We start from the raw sequence: 23,336 nt of genomic DNA, 5'->3' as shown, positions 1-23,336 counted from the left end.
AATATCTGATATGCAGGATATTGGATATGCAATCCCCATGAAAGGGTTGTTTGAGCCCTAAAGGGGTTGAGACCCACAGGTTGAGAACTGCTAACACAAAGGAAGCAGAGAGAGACAGGGAAGTCAGGTGAAGCTAAAAACCCCCAAGTCTGCCTTCAATGACTTCCTCCAGCTAGCATACGCCTTTCAAAGACTCCGTAACTTCCCTAAATAGCACCACTAACCGGGAACAGAGTGTTTAAATACACAGGCCTGTGGGGACATTTCTTAACACAAGTTGCACAGTTTACATGTTGTCCCCTGAGCGGCCATTTTATCATCCGTGTCTGCCTCAGATTTAGTGTCTTTCTATTAGGTAAAACTTTTGAGATGTAGCCCCTTAGAAGACCACTCTATCTTTGAAGTGGTCAACCTCAAAACTCGGAATGCTTCTAGATAGCATATAGAATCGGAAATATTTTCCAGTCTGCTGAATTATTTGCAAATGTATTGATTCACAACTGTCTTTCCCCCCCTCCACCCGTGACTCAAAGTTTATGTAATCATCTCCACACTGGAAGGAATCCTTCAGGGGAACCAGAATCTGTGTTTCGATGCTGTAGGCACTCGTATTTGATTCAGAATGAGCTCTGACTTCTTTCTTTGGAGCAAGAGCCATGTTTATTCTCAACACTGCATATATGTTCATTTATATTCATAGATTGATTATTGTGTGCAGACATTATCTTCACGTGTCTGTTTTGTCTTCTACCACTTTCTCCATAGAGTTTTCTGTCATTTAGCTGTTGTAATTTTAAAAATTCTTCAATTTTAGATTACTCTTTCTGAAGTATTGGAGCTCAGATATTAGGAAACTCTTCTGCTGTACACACTATGAGAAAAAGCACAAAAGCTTAAAACTGAAGCCCCAACCTTTTACCTATGTTAGTGAACCTTACAAAATTAAGGCAGCCATCTGAGTCTAGGAAGAGGTGGGCCCATCAGTGTGACAGGTCAGTTGGGTTTGATGGTGCCAGTTGTACTTTCGGAGGGTGGACCAGGGTTTGGATCCCAGGGATGGAAGGCAAATGTTTTGCATTTGGGTGAGGATTAAGATCAACTTCAAAGGTTCCCGAGAACTGTGAATTGGTGAAGAAATCCATGTCATAATACATATCTAATCTCAATACAGATTAAAGGAAACAATCTATTTGGGAATTAATAGCCTTCATATAATTTTTTTCTTTGAAAAATTAAAGGCAATGGCTGTCAATTTGAGGTAGACTTAGACCTATACCCAGGCAACTGGCAAGAGTGTCTGCTAATCCTGAGTAGAGGAAGAAGACATTGTCAATATGGGACAGAAAGAACTCTCTAGACACATAGGAAAACTATAGCCTGGTTGTGAAATAAAAGCCCCAGCTTCCTGAGCACATAAGGTGTGTTATACAAGAGGAAACAGAAGCAGATAGCAGTTCCATCGAACCTACAGACATTTCATTATTCAAATATTAAATCTAGGGCTGGAGCGAAAGCTTAGGGGTGAAGAGTTCTTGCTCCTTTTCCAGAGAATCAGGGTCTGGTTCTTAGCATCCATATTGGATGGCTCACAGCTGCCTGTCAATTCAGTCCCAGGAGATAAAACCCTCTTCTGGCCTCCATGGATACTGTGGTGCACAAAGGTAACTACTCATCCAGACAAAAAGGCTTAAAATATTAAGATTTTTAGATTCTGATGAGATTATGTGCCATGGAGGTACTAGCAATTAGGGTCCCTCCAGGAAATTTCTTGCCAGAAATGATGATGGGTCACCCACAGGTACCCCGAGACCAGAAGAAAAGACTGTCTACAAGGGAGAGCTTGTGCACACGTGTACCGTCTGCTTCTCAGGCACCACCTGGGACAAGTGGATAGCAACATCTGCTGGCACAAATGGCATGTTTGGTGGTTGGTAACACCCTTTTAAATGTTACCACTGGGAACTTCTGTGTCCTGTGCAGACAAGATGGAGCCTCTTTTGAGCAAAAAAGTCCCTACTGTATTAGAGATGAAGTTACAACCTGAAGATCTCTAAAGCCCAACCATCTTCGTTTTTGAAGAATCTCCATTTTCTGTGAGACCAGGGGCTAAACTCTAGTACCAGGAAGAAAATCACAGAGTTCTCCTGAGCAAGCATCCTATAGCAACTCACCCCCTTAGCAACAGCCAGTCAGGCTACAATAGCAGGGTCAAGCTCCATAGAGATAACCTAAGATATCCTGCAGAGAATAGATAATTAAGCCATCCTGTTTGTCAGGTGGTTTTGACCCTGTGTTCAGTTCTTGCAGAAATGTAGCTTTAAAAATATTAAGCAAAGATTTATGAACTGATTCCATTTTTATCTCAATTTCCTCATGGAAATGATATTGTAGATCAGTTTTTACATGGTGTATTGTTTAGATACGGTTTAGAGATGAGATAGGAAAGGTGTCACAGCTGAATTCAGGGTCACAAACATTCTGTAAGCAAGCATGTTCCATCATTTTGCTTTGAACATCATCATTGAAATAGCTTTAGAAACACAGGGATTATCTCTGCAGCCAATTTAGAATGTGCTGGTTCAACACAAGTGTCTTGATTCTCAGCCTTAGGGTGAAGGGCTTCTCTCCATTCCTGTATCCTCTTAATCTTTTCCTGGCTTTCTAGCCTGTAATTCTTTCCCATGACCTTTTTGAGGAGCCTTCAGTGTGATTTCCCAACCCACTGTTTCCTTGTCCACACTAACCCTACAGCTTACTATACTTTCTAAATTATTATTTGAACGCCAATGAATCATGCTTTTACAGGAGAACCACTTCACCTACCATCCTCATACTCCCCCCCCCCCGTTGCTATTTTAACATTCTTATTTGAAGTATCTCCATATGAAAAGCAACAGTTTTAGGTAGGAAATCTTCGTTAGTGAGCTTTGTTAGTTGTGTCAAGGTATTCTGTTAGCATCTCTTGGAGACTTAAACCAGACTCTTGAGATAAGGGTTCCTTTCCCTGACATGTCCTCTTCATGTTCCTATCCATCCTTCTATCCTGCCCCAGAGAATGTTCCCTGCACCCTGAAACCCTGCCATTGCTCTGAATCACTGCTGGGTTTGTTCAAAGTCTAGTTGAATTGAGAAGAATGTTAAGACTGTCTTTAGTCAGAACTAAACAGCAATGCATATGATATATGACGTCACATAAGTGCTTACTGCCTTGCAGAAGAGGCAGGCATCATTAGGCAGTAGAGAGGTTAAAAAGATTGAGGTACATGAGGGTTTTAATACTGACATTTTTATATAGGCCTGAGATGTATGATTTACTTATGTCAATCTAAATAATGTGGGAGAGAGAAATTGTGTGTGTGTGTGTGTGTGTGTGTGTGTGTGTGTGTGTGAGAGAGAGAGAGAGAGAGAGAGAGAGAGAGAGAGAGAGAGTGAGAGAGAGAAAGAATCTTCAAAGACATTAAAGAATATTACAATGTAAGCTATGTATATCGTGATGAACCTAAAGAGGTTGAGACAAGGGGAAACATTTAAATGTAAGAGAGTAGAGTTCAAACGATCTGTTTTGAAATAAGAGAAGGCTGGTGTCAAAGTCCTATAGCAGGAGTTCATCATTCGTTCATTAATAGAACATTAACAGTGTGTTAAATAAGTATTTTTGTACATCTGGATAGCTATCCTGTGACTCATGGGAAAGCTCTGGTTTGGAAAGCGACAAGTTATTTCTCCATTGGTGAAAGGAGCCTATTCATGCCAGATTAGATTATACTAAAGGCAGTTTATTGGGAAGCTGCTCTTGGGTGAGTTCACTGGCCCCAGGGGAGGAGGCCAGGGAACTCACCATGGGAAAGGAGTGAGAGGGGAAAGAGAAAGAGAAAAAGCATGGAAAGAGATGGGGGAATTGAGGGGGGAAGGGAGAGAGGAGGAGAGAGGAGGAGAGAAGAAGAAGACCAAAATGTATTATATAGGGAAGAGCCTCTGGTGGAAGGGCAGCCCACTCCCTGGGCTGAAAAATTCACAGTTAGGGGTAGAGTATGCCAGGTAGGACTGAGGGATGTTGGGAAAACATGGATGTCAGGTCTGCTTTGGTAAGTAAGATATGCACCTCAGTCCCTTGGCCCAGGCTTCGAAACCAAATAAAATTCTTACGAAAAGTTATTATTATGGTGTCTGCTTGTAAAAGTTCTCCAGAAAGGGTTTGTAATAGTTTCTATATGCACGAGTCCTCAAAGGCATGCTTCCTTCAGGGGCTCGAGTTCTATGCATGCGCACGCGTTTGTGAAGTCTGACTCGTGTGACTCCATTTTGCTTCAGTTTTCACAATTATCTCTGATGTGGGGAGAAAGAAGGAAAGAAGAGAAAGAAAGAGAAAAGGGGAACCTAGAGCCTCATCATCAACTTGTATGATTTCAAGGATGCTCCGCCATCTGTTCAGGGTCCTTTTGGCTTTGGTAAGTGAGTTTCCTTAAGCATTAGAGCAGTCTATCTTTACAAAGTCTCCCCAGAACTGTTGTACCTACTGGCTCAAATCTTCCAGTTCTCTGTCGCGCACGGACACAAGTCACTTTATTTTAGAATCAAGGCGACTGAGAACATAGAAATACATTGTGGTGTAACCACAAAATCCAGCCAACCCAGTTTTTGAAGAAACTCCATTTTATGCGAGATCAGGGACTAAAGTCCAATTCCAGGAAGAAAATCACACCTGAGCAAACATCCCCCACTCCCCCCCCCCCCATTTTAGCAACAGCCAGGCTACAATAGCAAGACCAAGGTACAAAGAGATAACCTAAGACATCCTACCGAGAATAGATAACCTGACCATCCTGTTTTTCAGGTGGTTCTGCCCTGTGTTGGGTTCCTACAGATTACATCAGAAATGCAGTCTTTAAAATATTAACTTGCTGACCTGTATGGAAATTCCCCGAGTTTGCTGTAACCACAGAAAACAAACAAACAAAAAACAAAACAAACAAACAAACAAACAAAACCTCTAAACCCTTAGGGCTCTCAGTCTGACCTGCTGTAAAGGAGAGAGTCTGAGAGACCTTGCTCTTGAGCTCATAATAAAGACCCTTACATGGTTTACATCAGAATTGGCTCCTCGTTGGTCTTTAGGTTACCTGCAACTTGGCCATAACGTAACATGTCTGGCTGAAATAAAAATATTGTAAAAAGACACTTAATATCTCTCAATCTGACTATTAGACTATTGGCTCCAAAGAAGTAGAAATTCTCCCCCAGGGATTTCTTGGTGGGAAAAAGAAAAAGCACCAGCCAGAGGCTGAACTTCGTCTCCCAGAAAGAGATTTTTACACAGCTCTAACAACTTGTCAGATCACCTCACCTCATAGGCTGAGACGTATGTCCGCACGACGGAGTCAAAGATGGTCTGTGGGTAGGAAAGGGTGTCTGAGGTGAGGGGAGAGTTGGGGGAATTTATTGGATTTCCTTATCCCTCTTCCCAAGGTGGCCTTATCAAATCAATCTCCATTTTCTGCTTTCCACTTTTAATTTAGCTCTTTTCATTGGCTTATTGAGGACTGCTGGTTGGACCAGAGTTCGACAACAGGAAGTGGAGCATGACTGGAACCAAGGTATTTGGTTTTTGTGCAAGGACTAGGTTTCACTCATCACAGATTCCCTGATTCCCAGGTTTCCCAGAAAGACTCATTGTCTTCATTTTACTTTCTTAATCTGTAGCAATCCACATTATCCTCAGCTGTTCCCACCAGCTGCTTTTATTTCTATTAATGATTGTGTGACCAGTATGTCGGAAACAGCTGTGTGCTCCCCCTGCCAGAGTCTCTTCTGGCTTTGTGTGCTTGTAGTATGTTTCCACACATAAAGAATAGTGAGCCCAAACCACCAACCAAAGCGTATACATGGAGGGACCCATGGCTCCAGCCGCATATGTAGCATAGGATGACCTTGTCGAGCATCAGTGGCGGGGGTTAGGGGGAGCCCTTGGACCTGTGAATGCTCGATGCTACAGTGTAGGGGAATAACAGGGCAGAGAGACTGGAGTGGGTGAGTGAGGGAACACCCTCATAGAAACAGGGGAAGGAGGATGGGTAGGGGATTTCTGGAGGGGAAATTGGAAAAGGGGGACAACATTTGAAATGTAAATAAATAAAATATCCAATAAAAAAAAGAATAGTGCAATAATGCATTCCTTCAGCATGCCACAGGACTCAAATGCTAATTATAAATTTATGCCATTCGTGCTATATTAATATTTATGGATACAAGAATACTTGTATATGATTTAGAGAACTGTGTGGGGGCATTCCTTTGCCCCCATTTTATGAAAAGCTATTCTTTATTAGATGAAATTTTGGTCTTTTGTTGTGTGAGCTTGATTCTATTTAAAAGCTGATACCTTTCCAGTTTAAAAGTTGACAATAAATTACTACTGAATTCTTAAAATTCATGAATGCTAACTTCTCTCTGAAGTCCTTCTCAACAAGTTTATTTTATGAAGGAAATAACCTACAAAAGATGAAAGTATAATTGGTTATTTATGCACAATACCTTTATTTTTTTTTTTTAGGGAATAAATCAACAAATGTATTATTCTTGCAACAATTTTGAAGTGAATAAAAGAATGCATTGCTATGTTTGTATTGGTTTTATTCCCTCTTGGGTTTACAATTTGGAAGGAGAACAAAGTGATAGAAGTATCTTCTCATTAATGAAACCCTCAAAACTAATCTAAAATTCCGTAGATGCGTATATAAAGAAACACATGCAATGGGTCGCGTTTATAAAAGATGCTCAATACTGATCCTTTTAAGACTAAGGTCTCATTATATGGCCCAGAGTAGCATCAAAATTGGTGATCTTCTGCCCCTGCTTCTAGGAATACTGGTTTTTGATAAATGACCTGGTCCTCCTTGTATTTCTCCTGCTCAACTATGCAATAAAAACTTTAATAACCAACTGAATCTCTTTCTTACAAGCAGGACATGAAGCCCCAGACTGCTTCAGTCTTCGGGCACAGTGGAAACATGTCGTCAGATGGCTCGTCTTCCCATGAATAATGTTCCCGTCCCGAGGCCTTTTTTCACATAAGCTACACGGCTTCAAGACATTCTGGAAATCTTCCATACTTTCGGTTTCTGTTTTCTGCTCAGAAAAAATATCTGTTTGTGCTCTCGTGCTTGAGATGATCTCTTGGCTTTCCGACCTATGAGCCGAATCCAAAATTTCCACTGAGTTGCAAGGGTTGAACCTGGGCTTTTCCTCCTTTAAACATCCATCTTTAGGCTTAGCAACAGGAGCCGAAATGGTTCCCCTACGATCAGGGACATTGATTCCTTCATTATCCTTTTCAGGTACGATAGTGATATTATATGAAGAGACAGAAGGAGTTAATTCAGAACGATCCGAATAATCATCCTTCCTCAAGGTCCAGAAACGAAAGCAGTACGTCTTGCTTAGAAAATTAAAGTTCTTGGGTTCGGTACACTGCCGCTCATCCTCGGGAGTAACTTCCACATCAGTATCATCACGTAAGGACTTGGACTCCTCAAGATCATCGTCTTTCTCCACTTCAACCGTCTTCTCGTCACTTGTTTTCTCTACTTCACTTGCTTGCTCAGAATTAGCAGCTTCCACTTTTATCCCAACACCTAATTGCTCTGACACAGTCTCATTTAAAAGCCACAACTCGTCCGTAGTGTCTGAAACAATGGCAGTACCTATATCCTGATTTGTCTGTAAATCAGTTGAGCCATTACTTCTCAGTGTAGAGTTGTTTCCCAGATTCTCTAGAAACCACCAAGGCAGGCCAGCGATATCCCGTTCCTCAAAATCAAGGTCAAGTCTAGATGTCTCATCTTGAGATACATGTTCTATCAAGTCTTCCTCCGCTCTGGAATCTCTGCATTTGCGACGTGAGGTGGGCAGCGTGTGAATGTCATCTTCCTCAGTTCTTTTTCTGGGATTGGAGTATTCTGCTGCACTGTGCTTCAATTGGTCTTGACTTGAAATATCCATAGTGTGATCCTCAAGGACCTCCTCAGATGGCGGCTAGTCTGTCAGTTCTAAAACCCAGGCAACCCTGTGTCAACAGAGGCTGATGTAACAAGATTCTTTCTTAGCATGTCATAGAGGGGGCTTGGATCTTTCACAGAAAAACTCTGACATCCATGTAGATCTCCCCAAAGATCTCCACCACAGTAATACCATATGTTGCTCCTGTTGATCATAGAGCTGCTTCTCTGTTATATACTAGTCTAGGTAGAGGTAGTCTAGATAGAGCATTCCCTCTTTCGTGGTGAATACTTCACCCTGAGCACCTGCTGCCTGCAAAATCTTCAAAAGCTGCAGTTTCGGTCGTACCCGCTGGCTGATTTGTTCTGAAGAAATTCTGCCAGCACTGTCAGATGCTGAACACCAGGCAGAGGTGGAATGCAATGTCATTTTGTCAGTGAAGATTCCACAGTTAGCAAACTTACTGTTCTCCATGAGTTGCCCCCCCCCCCCACTTCCTAACTGGGGGAGGGGGTGGCAATTGTAGATCTCAAGGCCTGCACATCATTTTGAAACTGCCCCACAATACATTTCTTTCAACCTTTTCAAACGTTGTCCCTAAGGTAGAAGCCAACAGAGAGATGGCTGGGACCCATGAAGCCAAATTCGTAGTTTTGTGACTAGCTGGCTACAGCAGCTGTAGTCTGTCTTTTGAGTCTATGGAGGACATGGACAGAGAAATAATATTGCTTGTTATTGAACTTGAAGTCCAACCTCAATGTATTCCTTTGATAGGTTGAATGATTTGACTCATACCAAGACTCGTGCCTCTCAGGGGAAGTACTTCCACAACTGGAGGCAACTTAGGGTCACATCTGCTTCTTGACTCTGAACTCTCACTATTCTGATGGGATAAAGAAGCAAAGGAGAAGACTCTTGAAAGATTCCTAGGTGGTTCCCTGGAGTACTTTCCAGTAAACTGCCTTCGTGCAGATTTACATAGAATTGCCCTCTTAAAGAACCCAAAGGAACCTAGCAGCTATTGCTCAGATACCGTTGGCCATCTGCCAGCCCTCTCAAGTTCCAATTACTTATTTCTTACACCAAAAGCACCAAAACAACCAAATACAAAACATTTCCTAAAATTTTTAAAATTTGACATAAACTGTACATATTTACCAATATGTCCATCGTATTATTTTGAAATATATATGTATGTATGTATGTATGTATGTGTAAACATATTTGAAAATTACTAAGTCTAGCTAATTAACATAGACACTAACTCATATTGACCACTAGTTTTTTTTTGACACAAGGAGGGTCAGAATACTTTACCTTAACAGTTTTTAGGAGTATAGTAAATGCATTCCTGATTCTATTTATTATGTTTTAACTACAGTGTACTGTAGAAATATTCTTTTCCAGTCTTGTCTATTTGGGGTCTTGCTTGATTCTTGTATCTTTATTCAGATGTCTTACCTTAGTTTGGGGAAGTTGACTTGGGGCTTTTCTCTCTTTTGTATGCAAACAATTCCAAGGTCTTATGTTTACATTTCCAGTATGTTCTTTTCCTGTGTTTATGGTTATTTTCATAGTCCTTATTTAGTCTAAATCCTGTGTATTGTCGTTGAGTTCCTGATATTCTCTATTCTGCTTGATGCTTTGCACCTGACAGGCTTCCCTTTGCGTTTTCTAGTTGAATCATCAGGCGTTCCAATCCCATCTTCAGTCAGCTTGAGCCCACATTAGTGTTTTTGTTTTTATTGAGTCCCATGTTCCCATCCTGGGCTGTCTTACCATGTCCATCACCCTATTTGTGTGATTTCTTGGCCATCACTCAGGTGTTTATTTTCCTTGATCCCTTTGTCTTTAATTTTATTGTTTTGTTTCTTTTCATGGCTTCTTTAAACTCCTTGAACTTTTTAATGAAGTTGATGACCGTTCTTTTAAATTTTGTGTTCTGTCATCTGTGTCATTCTCCCTTTAGAAAATTTCTGTATGACTGGTATGTTTTGGAGGGGAGACACTGCTTTGATCTTTAAATTGTTGGTACTTTTAGGATGAGATCTGGACCTCTGGACTTTGTCAGTTCTGTGTTTGATATGGGCATATCAGTTTGCAGTAGAAGACAGGATAGTTGGTTGGGTTGGGCTTAGATATTGGTATAAAGTCAGGTGGACAGAGAGAACTGAGCTGCTGTGCAGGGTGTGCATCCTGGTCCAAATCTGAAGTATGGGGCTAGAGCTGGCTGGGTGGACAGGTTGGATGTGCAGTGGGAGGGGCCTGTGGGTTGTGATTCCGGCATAGATGCCCAGACTGGGCTGGAACACTGAGTGTGGGACCTGAACTGGATACTGAGGCTTTGGGATGGTATGTGGAAGAGAACATAAGTCAGACTTACAGGGCTAGACCCTGGAGAAGGATGTTGAGGATCTGGCTGGGTAGAGAGGTGTCTCTTTCAGGTTTTTGAGATGTACATTAAAGTTATACACAGTCAATTTACTCCAAAAAAGTACTCCAGGACTTCACCTTATCTAACTGTAAGTATCCATCAATCAACGACTTCCTGGTCCTCTTACTTCCTAATCTGGCCTCTGGTAACTCCTACATTCAAGTTCTATGAGGTTGACTTTGCTCTATTCCACATATGAGTGCTAACATGGTACTTTATTACAGTTTATGCAAGTATGTCTAGTTTTATTCATATATGAGGGTGAGTTGAGGACCTGTACCAGCTATCCCATTAACACTTTCCCCTGGTCACCAGCTTGTCCCCTAGACTATCACATTCAGTCGTGCTTTCTAGCTTTGTATCTGGAGCCTTTACTTCTTCAGGGTGTGCTGGGTGTTTCCCACAAGGATTGGTCTTTGTAGGCACTAAGGTCTGCCATACCTGAAAAACAGTCTTCTAACCTTGGAACCTTGTTACGTCATCTCATTTAAGAAGAACTTTAAGAGAGGAAGAACTATTTTATCATTCATGTGAATAATGAGTAATATCAGTGGGTATAGTGAAATGAGATGTTTCAATATTGTAAGACATTGAAAATTAATAAATTAATGTTTTTGTACTTGGTAAAAAAAAACAAAGGACCTTCTTCAGGTTTTGGTCTCTAGGATTTATGAAGAAAAATCATGCATTTTAATTGTGTTTCCTTGCTTATGTTAATTTTTTCTTTTTATCTTTAGATTTCAGCAATTTGATCATGGAAAACCAAGTGGAACGCTAACAAGGTGGACAAAGTTTAGGACAATTGAGGAATTTACAGTAACATGATACATTGTTTCACATTCTCCAGTAATCTTCAAAAGTGTTAGAAAGTGGGGTACTCAGAACAAAGTAACTAGAAAATCCAAAGGGTCCTAACTATCGAAATAAGGTTTATGTGCAAATAAAAAAAATCTTTCATCACCAATGTTTGAATATTGTTTTCCTTTCCAATGTTTCCATGTCCAAATAATAAACTTCCAAACTACTTACTTCTGCACAAACAACATACTCTACAGTATAGATGGGACAGCTGCTTTAGAATTCACATTCATTTCCTTCTTCTTCCACTGACCATTAACACCCAAGCCTGACAGGTCGAATAATGTGTTCATATTCAGCTGCCTGCTATCTGTCCGTTGTTATCTGCCTGTTACAGTTTTACCTGTGATCTTGCTAACTTCAAAGGCACTTTCCTTTTTGTCTGTGCAGTCTTCCATGGCACTGAAGAGACACTGTTCTGATGGCTTCTTATTCTCTTCAGTCTGGTTAACTATTATTTTACTGCATTTGGTTTGCCAGTAATATAAGCTCCAGCACCCAAAGCTTGGTGTGATGTCTAGCATATACTTAAAAAACAAAGACGATATTTTAAATAAGTATATTATGTAATATGAACAATAAAAACTGCTGCTAGAAAATCACTTCTTAGAGAGCAAGCCTGTGGAAAATGACCTCAAAGAGAAACTGAGTAGAATCGAAGACAAGAATAGCCCTAGTTCAAGTCTCGTAATTTGGTTATCCTAAGTAGCAAGAGACCAGCGACAAAACGATTCATCAAGGAACAGTCATAAAACAATGCACTATGATGATATGTAGATAAGCAGTAGAAAAGGACAAACAGTGAACAGTGCTTAGAGGTTAAAGCAACTTGTTTCAAACATGCCCATTGGCATCCACTGTTTTACAGGACGGTTGATCGTCTGTTTTTCAAATGGCTAGATAGAGTATAAAAAGTATGAGATCTATTTGGGAGGCCCTGTAAGAGGGGGTGCTTAGTCATTTGGTTGCTGCCACAAATGTAACACTGCAGAGGACAAAGAGAAGCACACTGGTGCTTTCCCTTCCCCACAAGATTTCTCAAGAAATTTAAAAATACATATATAAATATGATATATCCATATATATATGTATATATGTATATATATATATATATCCATTCAAATTATGCAATGCATATCATAGACCTGCTTGTTCTATAAGCAGCTTAGTAATTCATTGTGTGAGATGTCATGCAGTCTCAAAAATATTAGGCTTGATACAAACGCTGATCTAAATAGTGATTAGTGGGGTGTAAAACAGCCCCGAATAGTTTAGTGCTTGTCTCAGAATGTTTTGCATCTCCACAAACATAATGCGATGCTCTTGTTACCTGGATGAAGCCTGCCTCTAATACAGATGAAGCGTCAGAAATGTTTAGTCCATGCTTACATGCTTATTCTAACAGGAAATGCTGCCATCACTAACCAATGGTGTGGACTTGCCACATTGGTATAGGAAGGTTGAATAGAGACACTTGTTTCACAAACGTGATAAACTTGGTCTTGCTTTCACCTCTGGTCCTGTCCTAGCTTATGTTTCCCACTGTGTCCTACAAGTATACCATTTCTCCAAACACTTAAAGTTAGCTGGACATCATTTATACAGCAACATTAAAGTAGAAATGAGAGTGTAATGTAAAATCACCAGCCAGCCATCCTGAAAAGCGTTTTATTATGGGAAATAAAGGTAAAATTAGGAAAATGTCTAGAGGAACATCATTTTTAAGTAAAAAAAAAATCTTCCAATAGAAATGTGAAAATAATAAGAAATGACATAATTTTTAAAATTCATAGAGTGATGTATCCATGGGTAATTTATCATATTGCTTTGTTGTCCCATCAATATGTTCAAAACATTACACAGTAAAATTAGAAAAGAAAGTTTTCCATACTGTTATAGAGTTAACAGTGCAGCAAATACTGTTCAGTTAAGGTTTTTATATTCATAACAAATTAGAGGAAATTGTTGATCAGGCCAAGATTTAAAAACAGACATTATTTTTTTCCTGTATCTTTTCATTGCGACGCACAGATGAATGATTGGATACACACAGATAATTCCACAGCAATGTCAGGCAGTGCTGAAAGGTACAGCTTGTCAAGTCATAGAGCCCAGGTCACACGACGCGATTGAATATGTGGTTTCGACATGGTACCCTCCTTTGAGGTCACAGAGTGCACATGGACAATGCTCCGAGGCATGGCGGAGCGCGGCGGAAGTGACACAACTTGGATGGTGCTCGGAGTCATTTCTTGACTTTTACTTTCTGTGTGGGGTACACAGAATTTCATGCAGGAACATCTATCCGTGATCTGTATGAAACAGAAGATACCTAGAGACAGAGGGAGCAGGATTAGCGTACCGTGCAGAGGTGAAAGATCACTTCCTTCAAAATATTAAGAAGACTCCGACCACTGAGCTTTGTGAATACTTCCTAGCTTTAGTCTGAGGGAGTGGAATACTCCCACAGTAGCTTCAGTGATTTTCAGCTCCCTTGGGAAGGCTCATCCTGAATGAAGGGGTGCTTCTGCCTGGGTTCCTTGGGGGATGTGCAATTCTTACAAAATTCTAAAGCTTCCCAGGAGAAGGGGACCTCCTATCTTGGTCTCTGGTATCAGCTACTGCTGTCTTGTAATTACATTGGCACCACATTGTTTTCCGTGGACCCCTGGTCCTCTCTTAACGTAATCGAACACCTGTTCTCGGCCATTGTGATTGGTGGTGTCTTTCGTGATTTATATCTGCCTTTAAGATGGAAAGATACTAAAAATACCGAAAAGGAGAAGACAAGGAATGCTCCCGGAGGCAGGCATGCATAGCCTACCATGTCCAAATTCAGCTTTCTGCTCGCAAGAACTCTATTTAGAGAGTTAGTCCAGGTGGGTTTTCATCCTTTAAAGTACAGGTTTTGGTATATTCCCTGACTCTCCATTTTTGTTATTTCTCATTCCTCTCCCTGGATGTTGACTGACCCGTGTCTCTCTTTAAGGGCCCTGGGGTGGGGAGGATACTCACCACAGGTAAGAAAGAGGGCGATGGTTAAGTAGACAGTGAAAGGTATCCATTTCATCTTGTAACTAACGAAGTACTCGTACTGACCTTTATTTAGCTTGTGATGATACACAATGATTGCGTAGAACAAAAGGCAACCTAGTGTCCAAAAGGAAGAGTTTTATTTTCAGGAAGTTTAAACCCATCAGTCAAGTCTCCACACCCATTCATCCTATGGTGATAGGAACAAACCTCTCTCGGCCAGCACAGCTATTCCACAGCGTGATCCTAAGTTAGTGATGGATCTAATTCATAAACAACAGGTACCCTTGAATCAGAGAACTGGAAAGCTTAGCTATTTAAAAGATTGCAGACTGGAACCCACAAGCCATTGCGACTTCCGTCTATACCAGTGGAAGGCAGGAAGTTACCTGCGAAGAAACTCAGGAAGCCAATAAAGAGATGCGCACACTTGTGTTGAGAAATCATGTAGGTGAACTGCAGACCTATGACCATGTTTAGGTAGATAGCAATGTTGAGAGTCATCATCATCATCTGTCGGATCGACTGCAGGCTTTCTGTTGGGAAGCAGAGGCTATACTGAGAGAAGGATATACATTTCTTCCAGACCCATTTCCACAGTTGCGTAGGTCAAACTTTCATGAGGGTCAAAAAAAAAAAATCAGAATACAGAGGAGAGAAAAGGAGTAAAGAATGGAGAGGCAGTGTATTTGAGACAGAAAAATCAAAGCAGCAGAAATTTAGTGTCTTTATGAGAATCTTTATAACTCATAGGTCGTTACGTATTGTACCAGCCCATCTGCTCCTAGCGTGTTAAAATCCATTTTCCTTTAGGTCAGTCGTTTTCTTCATACCCTCTTGTGTCTAGTTATACTGGCTACCCTACTGCTACTGATCAGGTTTATCAAAAGTTCAGTGCTTAAGCCGAGGTGGTGGCTCATGCCTTTAATCCCAGAACTTGGGAGGTGGGAGGCAAATCGATATCTGTGAGTTTGAGGCCAGCCTGGTCTAGAGTGAGTTCCAGGATAGTTAGGGCTACACAGAGAAACCTTGTCTTGAAAAGCCAAAAAAAAAAAAAAAAAAAGAAAAGAAAAAAAAGAAAAGCAAAACAACAAAACAAACAAACAAAACAACAAAAAACAAACCCAAAACCAAAGCAAAGCAAAGCAAAGCAAAAACAAAACAAAACTTAAAAGAAAAAAATCAGTGCTTAAATCAGTGAGACCCCAGTTTTTTTCTCCCAAACATCTACATGGTGAAATTTTACAGCAAATGGCTTACAGTTGCCTGAGAAAGTTGAAGTTGAGCAGATCAGTCAAAGAAAATTTCTCTTCTACCCACCACTTTCCATAGTATAATTCTGACCTTCAGGCCAAAATGAAGGACAGCATCCCAGCCACGGACTGTGGGTAGTTCTGTCCTTTCTCACTTTGGGAACCAATTCCACCCAGTTTTCCATGATGAATCCTACTATCAACAGAAGTATGGCCCCAGAGGAGAAGAATATGTTGGCAGCCTGGATACTTCTGTTTGGGATGTGCATTATTGTGAATAAAAATTTCTACTAGAGACTACCACCAGTATTTTACATGTCTTTGATTTGATCGGTCAGAAGATGCAGGATGAACTCTGGATGTTCACTAACTGCAGAGATGTTGGCAGAGACGTCAGTAGAGGCAGAAGCTGAAGTTATCTGAAGAACAGAAAAGATAACTTCCTCCCTTTACCATTCTTATATAAAGGGCAGACTGTTGTCAGAGCAACAAACTGCCATGGAATTCTCTGTCTGTTGGTTTGACCCTTGACCTTGGTACCTAGGGTATTGGAAAAACCAAGTTTCTTTGAGAAAGCTATAATATGATGAGGTCTGATTTCTCTCTCTGTCTGTCTCTCTCTGTCTCTCTGTCTCTCTCTGTCTCTCTCTGTCTCTCTCTGTCTCTCTCTGTCTCTCTCTGTATCTCTCCTTTCCCTTTGTGTACAGAAACACACACACACACACACACACACACACACACACACACACACACACAGAGAGAGAGAGAGAGAGAGAGACAGAGAGACAGAGAGACAGAGAGACAGAGAGACAGAGACAGAGAGAGAGCAAGAGAGATAGAGATCATAAATAGATTTCAAAGACTTGATGGGCTTAACTAAAGAAGTCCTAGTCCTGTATCGCAGTTGGAATACTTGTGTAGAGGATAGTGACACTCAGTGGAGTCTGTGAAAAGGATGAGTCTTTTGGATGAGTCAAGGTCTTTTGGATGAGTGCTCAGTTAGTTGGCACCATAAGAGGTAATGCCCATTAGACATTTTGGATGTGTTGTAGAACCTCAGGTCTTCAATGAGGTTTCTCAAAGAAGCCGATTAATTAGCCTTTGAGGGAGACTCAAGCTCTGAAACTGAAACAAATTGTCCTGCTACCCTGGGCCATTTCATTCCACTGCCTTCTATAAGGCATAAGAATCATTCTCTGTCAGAACTGCCTTTGTAACTTGGCAGAGAAGACATTTTGTGGAGTCCTTGAGGAGAAAACCATGGTATGCACTAGGTTTGCATCCAGAGGGATGCTCTAAAACTCCTTAAATGCTTTTTGCTGAGCTAAAAATGAAACTGTCTTGACATGCTTCTTTCCTTCCAGTTTAAAAAAAATATCTTTTACTGAAAATACTCGTTTCTCATACAAAGGGTCCTGATTATTGTTCCCTCTCCCTTCTCAGCTCTTCCCCATCTCCTTCTCGGAACCTACTTCCTTCTTGTCTCAATAGAAAAGGCCTCAAGGTGATAACAACTAAACAGGGCAACACAAAATACAATAAGATGAAACAAAAATTTTCATATTGAAGTTGGACATGGCAACCCAGCAGGAGAAAAAGTGTCCCAAAATACAGACGCAAGAGAAAGAGACCTGACTGTATTCACAGGAAGGAGTCCCATAAAAACATAATAGCGACAACATGTACCGAGGACTTGGTGCAGACCTATGTAGGCCTACCCACAGAATTTCCTTCTATGTTTTTAAAAATTCCATCACAGAATCCTTTTTTTTGGGGGGGGGTGTCCAAAAGGGCCTCTTTAATTGCCTCAAATACTTTCTCTTTAACCCAGAGCTGGCTACGTATTATTTGATAGTAACATATTTCCTTTATAGTTTTAACTCTGAAAAGACAATATTCCAGATCAAATCTAGTCATAAATGAGACTTTATGGTTAAGAGAAAAGACTTAGCACCTTAAGTTTAAATCTTGGCTCTTCCACCCTTCAGCAATGATCCAGTCTTAGAGGTAATGATTTTTTTTATCATATAAGAATTTTATACAAAACATTATTATGTCAGCAAAGACTTCAGATGTACAGGACTTGAGGAGTGTCTGGCAGATGGCCAACGGTATCTGAGCAATAGCTGCTAGGTTCCTTTGAGTTCTTTAAGAGAGGAGTTCTGTGTAAATCTGCCTGAAGGCAGTTTACTGGAAAGAACAACAGGGAACTACTTATTTCAGTGTGTAACAGTAATGGGTCAGAGCAGAAATTGATGGAAATGCAGTTGCAATAGGAAAAACTTAAGACTCCAGAACTCTGGGAACACAGTTTAGTTGGCCATTCTAGTGGAAGCCTAGAAGACAGTACTTCTGGATTATGGAGACCTGGCACAAGAGATTTCAAAGAGAAGCAAGATCCATTAGCAACTGAGATAGAGGTAATATTTTGTCTTAGAACATGGAAAGTTTCTGCCTGTGTCTTGAGAATTTAGTCTAAATTAAAAAGCAATGCACTAATTTCTTTGGTGGAGAACATTTTTATTAATTAATTAATCAAGTAAGTAAGTAAGTAAGTATGTAAGTAATTTACATCCTGAACACTCCTCCTCCTCCAGGTCCCCACCTTACAGAGTCCCTCCCGATGCCATCCCCTTCTCCTCTCAGAGGGTAAGGCTCCCCTGGGTATCTCACCACTCTGGCACACCAAGTCTCAGCCTGATTAGGCACATTCTCTCACCCTGAGGCCAGGCAAAACAGCCATGAAGACTGTGCTACCTGTCTGCTACATATGTGCTGCAGGCCTTATTCTAGCCCTTGTATGTCCTTTGGTTGCTGACTCAGACTCTGAGAGCTCCCAGGGGTCATGGCTTGTTGACTATTTTGGTCTTCCTGTGGGGTTCCCATCTACTTCAGGGCCTTGAATCCTTCCCTCATATCTTCAAGAAGTGTCCCTGACCTCCATCTAATGTTTGGTTATGGGTATCTGCATCTGTTTCAGTCCTCTGCTGGGTAGAGCCTCTTAGAGGACAGTTATAGTAGGCTCCTGTCTGAAAGTATAACAGAGTATCATTAATAAGGTCAGGGATTAGTGCTTGCCCATGGGATGGGTTTTGAGGTAGACCATTTTTTTTTGGTTGGCCTTTCCTTTGCTCTCTGCTCCATCCCAGTGTTTCTTGTAGACAGAATAAGTTTTGGATTGAAAAATTTTCTGGGTGGGTTGATATCCTTATCCCTCCACTAGGGGTCCTGCCTGGCTACATGAGGAGGCCTCTTCAAGTTTCATGTCCCCATCTCAGCTAAGATCAGAGCCTCTCATATACCAGGTCTCTCCTTGTCTCTTAGTCTGCCTCCTCATTCCCCTCCCCGCCTCCCTCCCCACTCCCATCCTATTCCCTCTCTCCCTCTGTCTCCTATGACTATTTTGTTTAGCCTTCTGAATGTGATTTAAGCATCCTTGCTTTGGCCTTCCTTCTTGTTTAACTTTTTTTGGGTATGTGGGGTGTATCATGGTATTATGTACTTTATGGCTAATATCTACTTATCAGTGAGTACATACTATGCATGTCCTTTTGCGTCTGGGTTACTTCACTCTGGATATTTTCTGGTTCCATTCATTTGCCTACAAAATTCGTGATGTCCTTGTTTTTAATAGCTAAGTATTCCGCTATGAAAATATACTGCATTTTCTGTATCTATTCTTTTGTTGAGGAACATCTGGGTTGTTTCCCATTTCTAGCTATTATGAATAAGGCTGCTATGACCATAGTGGAGCACGTGTCCTTGGGGTGTGGTGGAGCATCTTTTGGGTATATGCCCAAAAGTAGTGTAGCTGGGTCTTCAGGTAGAGCTATTTCCAATTTTCTAAGAAACTGCCAGATTGGTTTCCAGAGGGGTTGTATGCATTTTCAATCCCACCAGCAATGGAGGAGTATTCCCATTTCTGGTGGGATATATTTGGTTAAAAAAGTTCTTCTGGAAACTTCTACCCTGAGGTAGTGACTGAAGGTATTATTCCAAAAAAAAAATAGCATAAAGCAATCAACAGTTCAGCATCACTATAAAACGACAACAAAGGGTAGCATGGCAAGATATTTCCCAAGGTGCAATATAGTGGCACATCTACCATGAGGGTAACCAACAACTGTCTAATTGAACTTAAAGGCCACTCAATAGAAGGAAATTCATGGTGGATACTATAAACCTAGTCAACTGCCTGTGTCTAGTGAGGCCAAGTACTCTAAAGAGAACCCACTAATGTCACTTTTCTAATCCCGTACATGTCTAACCACGTTCTAAATATTTAGTCTTAGGCTCATACGTGCTTGTGGCTCTTAGCACTCACAGATGGAGACCATTACAGCAATTACAAGTGACCAAGATGCAGAGAACAACTGATCTAGGAATTGTCATCCAGCGTTGATCCATCTTCAACACAATTACTACACCCAAGGCTCAGGGAACATCGTGGAAAATGTGGCAGGAAGGTCATAAGAGCTAGATGACCAGGATGTCTGCTATGGGATAATGTCTTCTATATATGACAGTGAAGCTGTGCTCATGACCTCTGAACACTATGGTTACCTAAACAAGACCTTCCTAAACAATGACATCATTACAAGACCTTCCTAAACAATGACATCATTACAAGACCTTCCTCAACAATGGTATCATTAGTTGACATCCCAGTGTGGATTGAGGAAAACTCCATAAGGCCCTACCCTCTAAATCTGGTTCTCAACATTCCTAATGCTGCGACCCTTTAATGCAGTTCCTTACGTTGTGGTTTACCCCCACCTATAAAATTATTTTTGTTGATACTTTATAACTGTAATTTTGCTATGGTCATGAATTGCAATATTAATATTTTGGAGACCCCAAAGGGGTTCTCAACCTGTGGGTGCTGCGCTAGGTGAAGAGCTACAGTCAATAAATGGCATCTGAGAGAGAAATACCTGACCTTCTCAGGCCTGAACTCTCTGTTAAGTTATCCAATCTTTTCTTTTTCTTTGCAGGAGCCTGGTATGGCTGTCTCCAGAGAGGCTCTGCTAGAGCCTGACAAATACAGAGGAGGATGCTCGCAGCCAACCATTGGATTGAGCAAGGTGTCCCCAATGGACAAGTTAGAGAAAAGACTGAAGGGGGGCTGGAGAGATGGCTCAGTGGTTAAAAGCTGACTGTTCTTCCCGAGGTCCTGAGTTCAATTCCCAGTGACCACATGGTGGCTCACAACCATCTGTAATGGGATCTGATCCTCTCTTGTAGTGTGTCTGAAAACATTGACAGTGTACTCATGTATATTAAAAAAATAAATCTTAAAGAAAAAAGAGAAGGGATTGAAGGAACTGAAGGGGCTTGCAACCCCACAGGAAGAAAAACAATATCAGTCAATCAGATCCCCCCTTGCTCCCAGAGACTAAAGTACCAACCAAAGAGTACACATGGAGCGACCCATGGCTCCAGCCACACATATAGCAGAGGATGGTCTTGTCGGGCATCAATGGGAGGAGAGGCTCTTGGTCTTGTGAAGGCTTGATGAAGCTTGGGGAAGCCTGAGGAAGGTTGGGGCAAGGACTGCTGGAACCAGAGGGGTCAAGAACACCAAAGAAAGCCTGCAGACTCAAATACTCATATAACCTCAATCGAACTTAGAATCAGGGACCTAGGCCCTCTGAATCTATGTTATGGTTGTGTATCTCGTGGGATTAATAGCGGGAGCAGTGGCTGTCTCTGAGTCTTTCAATTGCCTTTGGGATGTTTTTCCTCCTACTGGAGGACCCATTGCCTCCTCCAGCCTTAATATGAAGGGTGGTGCCTAGTCTTACTGTAATTTGAAATGCCATATTTGGCTGATATTCATGGGAGGTCTGCCTTTTTCTGAAGAGGAATGGAGGAGGAGTGGATGGGGGACAGTGTGGGATGGGGGTTGGACTGGATGGGGAGGATGGAGGAGAAACCACATTCAGGATATAATATATGAAAGAAGAATAAATAAAAAAGTACTGTCTTACTGAAACAATCAATTTGCTTTTGCATATTATTTTCCCCTTTCTGTCTGTATGTGTACATGTCGAAATATGATGCAATAAAAAATTTCATGTTGTGTATAATTGTTAGTGTGAGCAGTTAGAAATAATTTTAATAGATCCACAGTTCATTGTGTCAAGTGGGTTTTGACATGTTCCTGTGATATATGGGTCATGTTCATGTTCACATATTATACACCAATGGATCCTGAAATGAGGTGGAGTCTGAGGAACTAGATGGATTCATTTTCTCCTTGTTTTCTTGTCTAGAAGATACCTAATGTCTGCTACCAATAGCAGCATATGTATGTTGATCTCTTCATATTTTATAAAATAACTCTTTGCATAATTTTTTTTTCATTTTCGGTGATTTTATTTTTATGTGATACATTCCTCAAGGATGACTGAAGAGATTAATTGTTTTGTATTTACATACTTAAGTAGGTGTTATAGATGCTGGCTGAAGTGGTGAATGCTTTTAATCTCAGCTTTGTCAAGGACAAATTTTGCATGTTTCTTGTGTGGCTTTCAAAAATATAAAAAACTTGAAATAGAATAAACTTTATTTTATATCCATATTGTTGATAAAGAAACCTTGGTTAGAGAAGTGAGATAATCTGGCCACAGAACACAAAAGCTAACAAAGTAGAGGAAATGGGACCCGTGGATGCTGCAGTGTGTCACAAAATATACACTTTGCCTAAGCATCTTCAGTTGTAAATGTTCATTGCAATGAGTCATTGGTCTGGTTTGAGGCCTGTGGCTTCTGCTATACCATCAATACTGGACACTCACCGAGACTCCCTTTGGATACCCCGCTGTTGCCTTGAGTCATGGAGACCCTTCGGCTTTGTTTCTGCAGGACTAGCCCATTTCATGCTCCAACAGCTTACAAATGGGGTAAATGTTTAGACGGGCCAGCTCAAAGCCCTGGATCAGTGCCTTGTCAGTAGCTAAGTCTGTTCCCACCTCCACAGCTCATGCCACCAGGACCAACTCTCCCAAACCCATGTCACCAGGGCCAGCTCTACTGTGCTGCCCAGGCTAGGGGTGGGGCCAGCTCTCTTGAGTGCTGCAATCATCAAGGGACTGCTTCATTTCTTGTCCCCAAGTTCCTGCCCTGGCTTAGTTTAGTGATGGGTTGTTACCTGGAAGTGTACGATGAAATTAATGTTTTTTTTCTCCCCAAATTTTCTTTCAGTCATGGTATTTTGCCACAGCAAAAGAAACTCTGGGTAAGACATCCACAGAAGATTGGAGGCTAGTTTTTGTTGTTGTTGCTTTATTTATATTCCAAATGTTGTCCCCCTTCCTGGTCCCCCCTCCAAGATTTCTTTACTCCTTCCCCCCCTCTTTGCCTCTGAGAGGGTGTTCCCCCCACTCAATGGTCTGCCATCCCTCTCCTTGGGGAATCAAGTCGTTATAAGATTAGGTTCATCCTCTCCCACTGAGGCCAGACAAGGCAGTCCTCTGGCTAGCTTTTAAAATGGGAATCCATCTCTAATTATACCCACACGTAAAAGTTTTTTCCTCTGACACAGTCTTAGGACTCAGAAATGATAACAACTATGATTAATGATTGCAGGATTCACCTTCAAATAATTGGATGTGCTCCCATTGAGACAATTAAGACTTTCCAAATAATGCTAGCTCTAGAGACTGTAAGAAAGATGAAATGATTACTAACCTAAATTAGTTTCTTTCTGTTCTTACTGAATTGTGTAGGTGCCTCTGTGATCCAAGGGCAATTGAGAGAAT

At 41.2% G+C, this 23,336-nt stretch overlaps 1 protein-coding gene and 1 pseudogene across 2 annotated transcripts; both read right to left on the bottom strand.

Annotated features, from left to right (window-relative positions):
• Nucleotides 1-6,912: 6,912 nt before the first annotated feature.
• On the bottom strand, nt 6,913-8,424 carry LOC114611266 (annotated as a pseudogene).
• Nucleotides 8,425-13,288: 4,864 nt separating this feature from the next.
• Nucleotides 13,289-16,049, bottom strand: Tmem225 (transmembrane protein 225). 2 transcript variants are annotated; one of them, XM_028755917.1, is made up of 4 exons: nt 15,665-16,049; nt 14,710-14,856; nt 14,303-14,437; nt 13,289-13,619 (listed from the first exon to the last, which is right to left on the bottom strand). In XM_028755917.1, the coding sequence occupies exons 1-4, from the start codon at nt 15,840-15,842 to the stop codon at nt 13,390-13,392; spliced, it is 690 nt and encodes a 229-aa protein (XP_028611750.1). In that variant the 5' UTR covers nt 15,843-16,049; the 3' UTR covers nt 13,289-13,389. The 2 variants fall into 2 exon arrangements, with proteins under 2 accessions (XP_028611750.1, XP_028611751.1); XM_028755918.1 differs by lacking the exon at nt 14,303-14,437.
• Nucleotides 16,050-23,336: the final 7,287 nt, after the last annotated feature.

Source organism: Grammomys surdaster, unplaced genomic scaffold (genome assembly GCF_004785775.1).
Source record: "Grammomys surdaster isolate TR1022 unplaced genomic scaffold, NIH_TR_1.0 126086, whole genome shotgun sequence".
Taxonomy (NCBI): Eukaryota; Metazoa; Chordata; class Mammalia; order Rodentia; family Muridae; genus Grammomys; species Grammomys surdaster.
Note: the sequence above shows the minus strand (reverse complement) of the source record. Positions and strands in the feature narration are given on the sequence as shown.

Coding starts and splice junctions, on each gene's coding strand:
- Tmem225 (XM_028755917.1), bottom strand. CDS start 15,842: ATGCACATCCCAAACAGAAGTATCCAGGCTGCCAACATATTCTTCTCC. Junction 14,857..15,664: donor TCCTTCATTTTGGCCTGAAG/GTCAGAATTATA, acceptor GCTTCCCAACAG/AAAGCCTGCAGTCGATCCGA. Junction 14,438..14,709: donor CTTCCTGAGTTTCTTCGCAG/GTAACTTCCTGC, acceptor TTTGGACACTAG/GTTGCCTTTTGTTCTACGCA.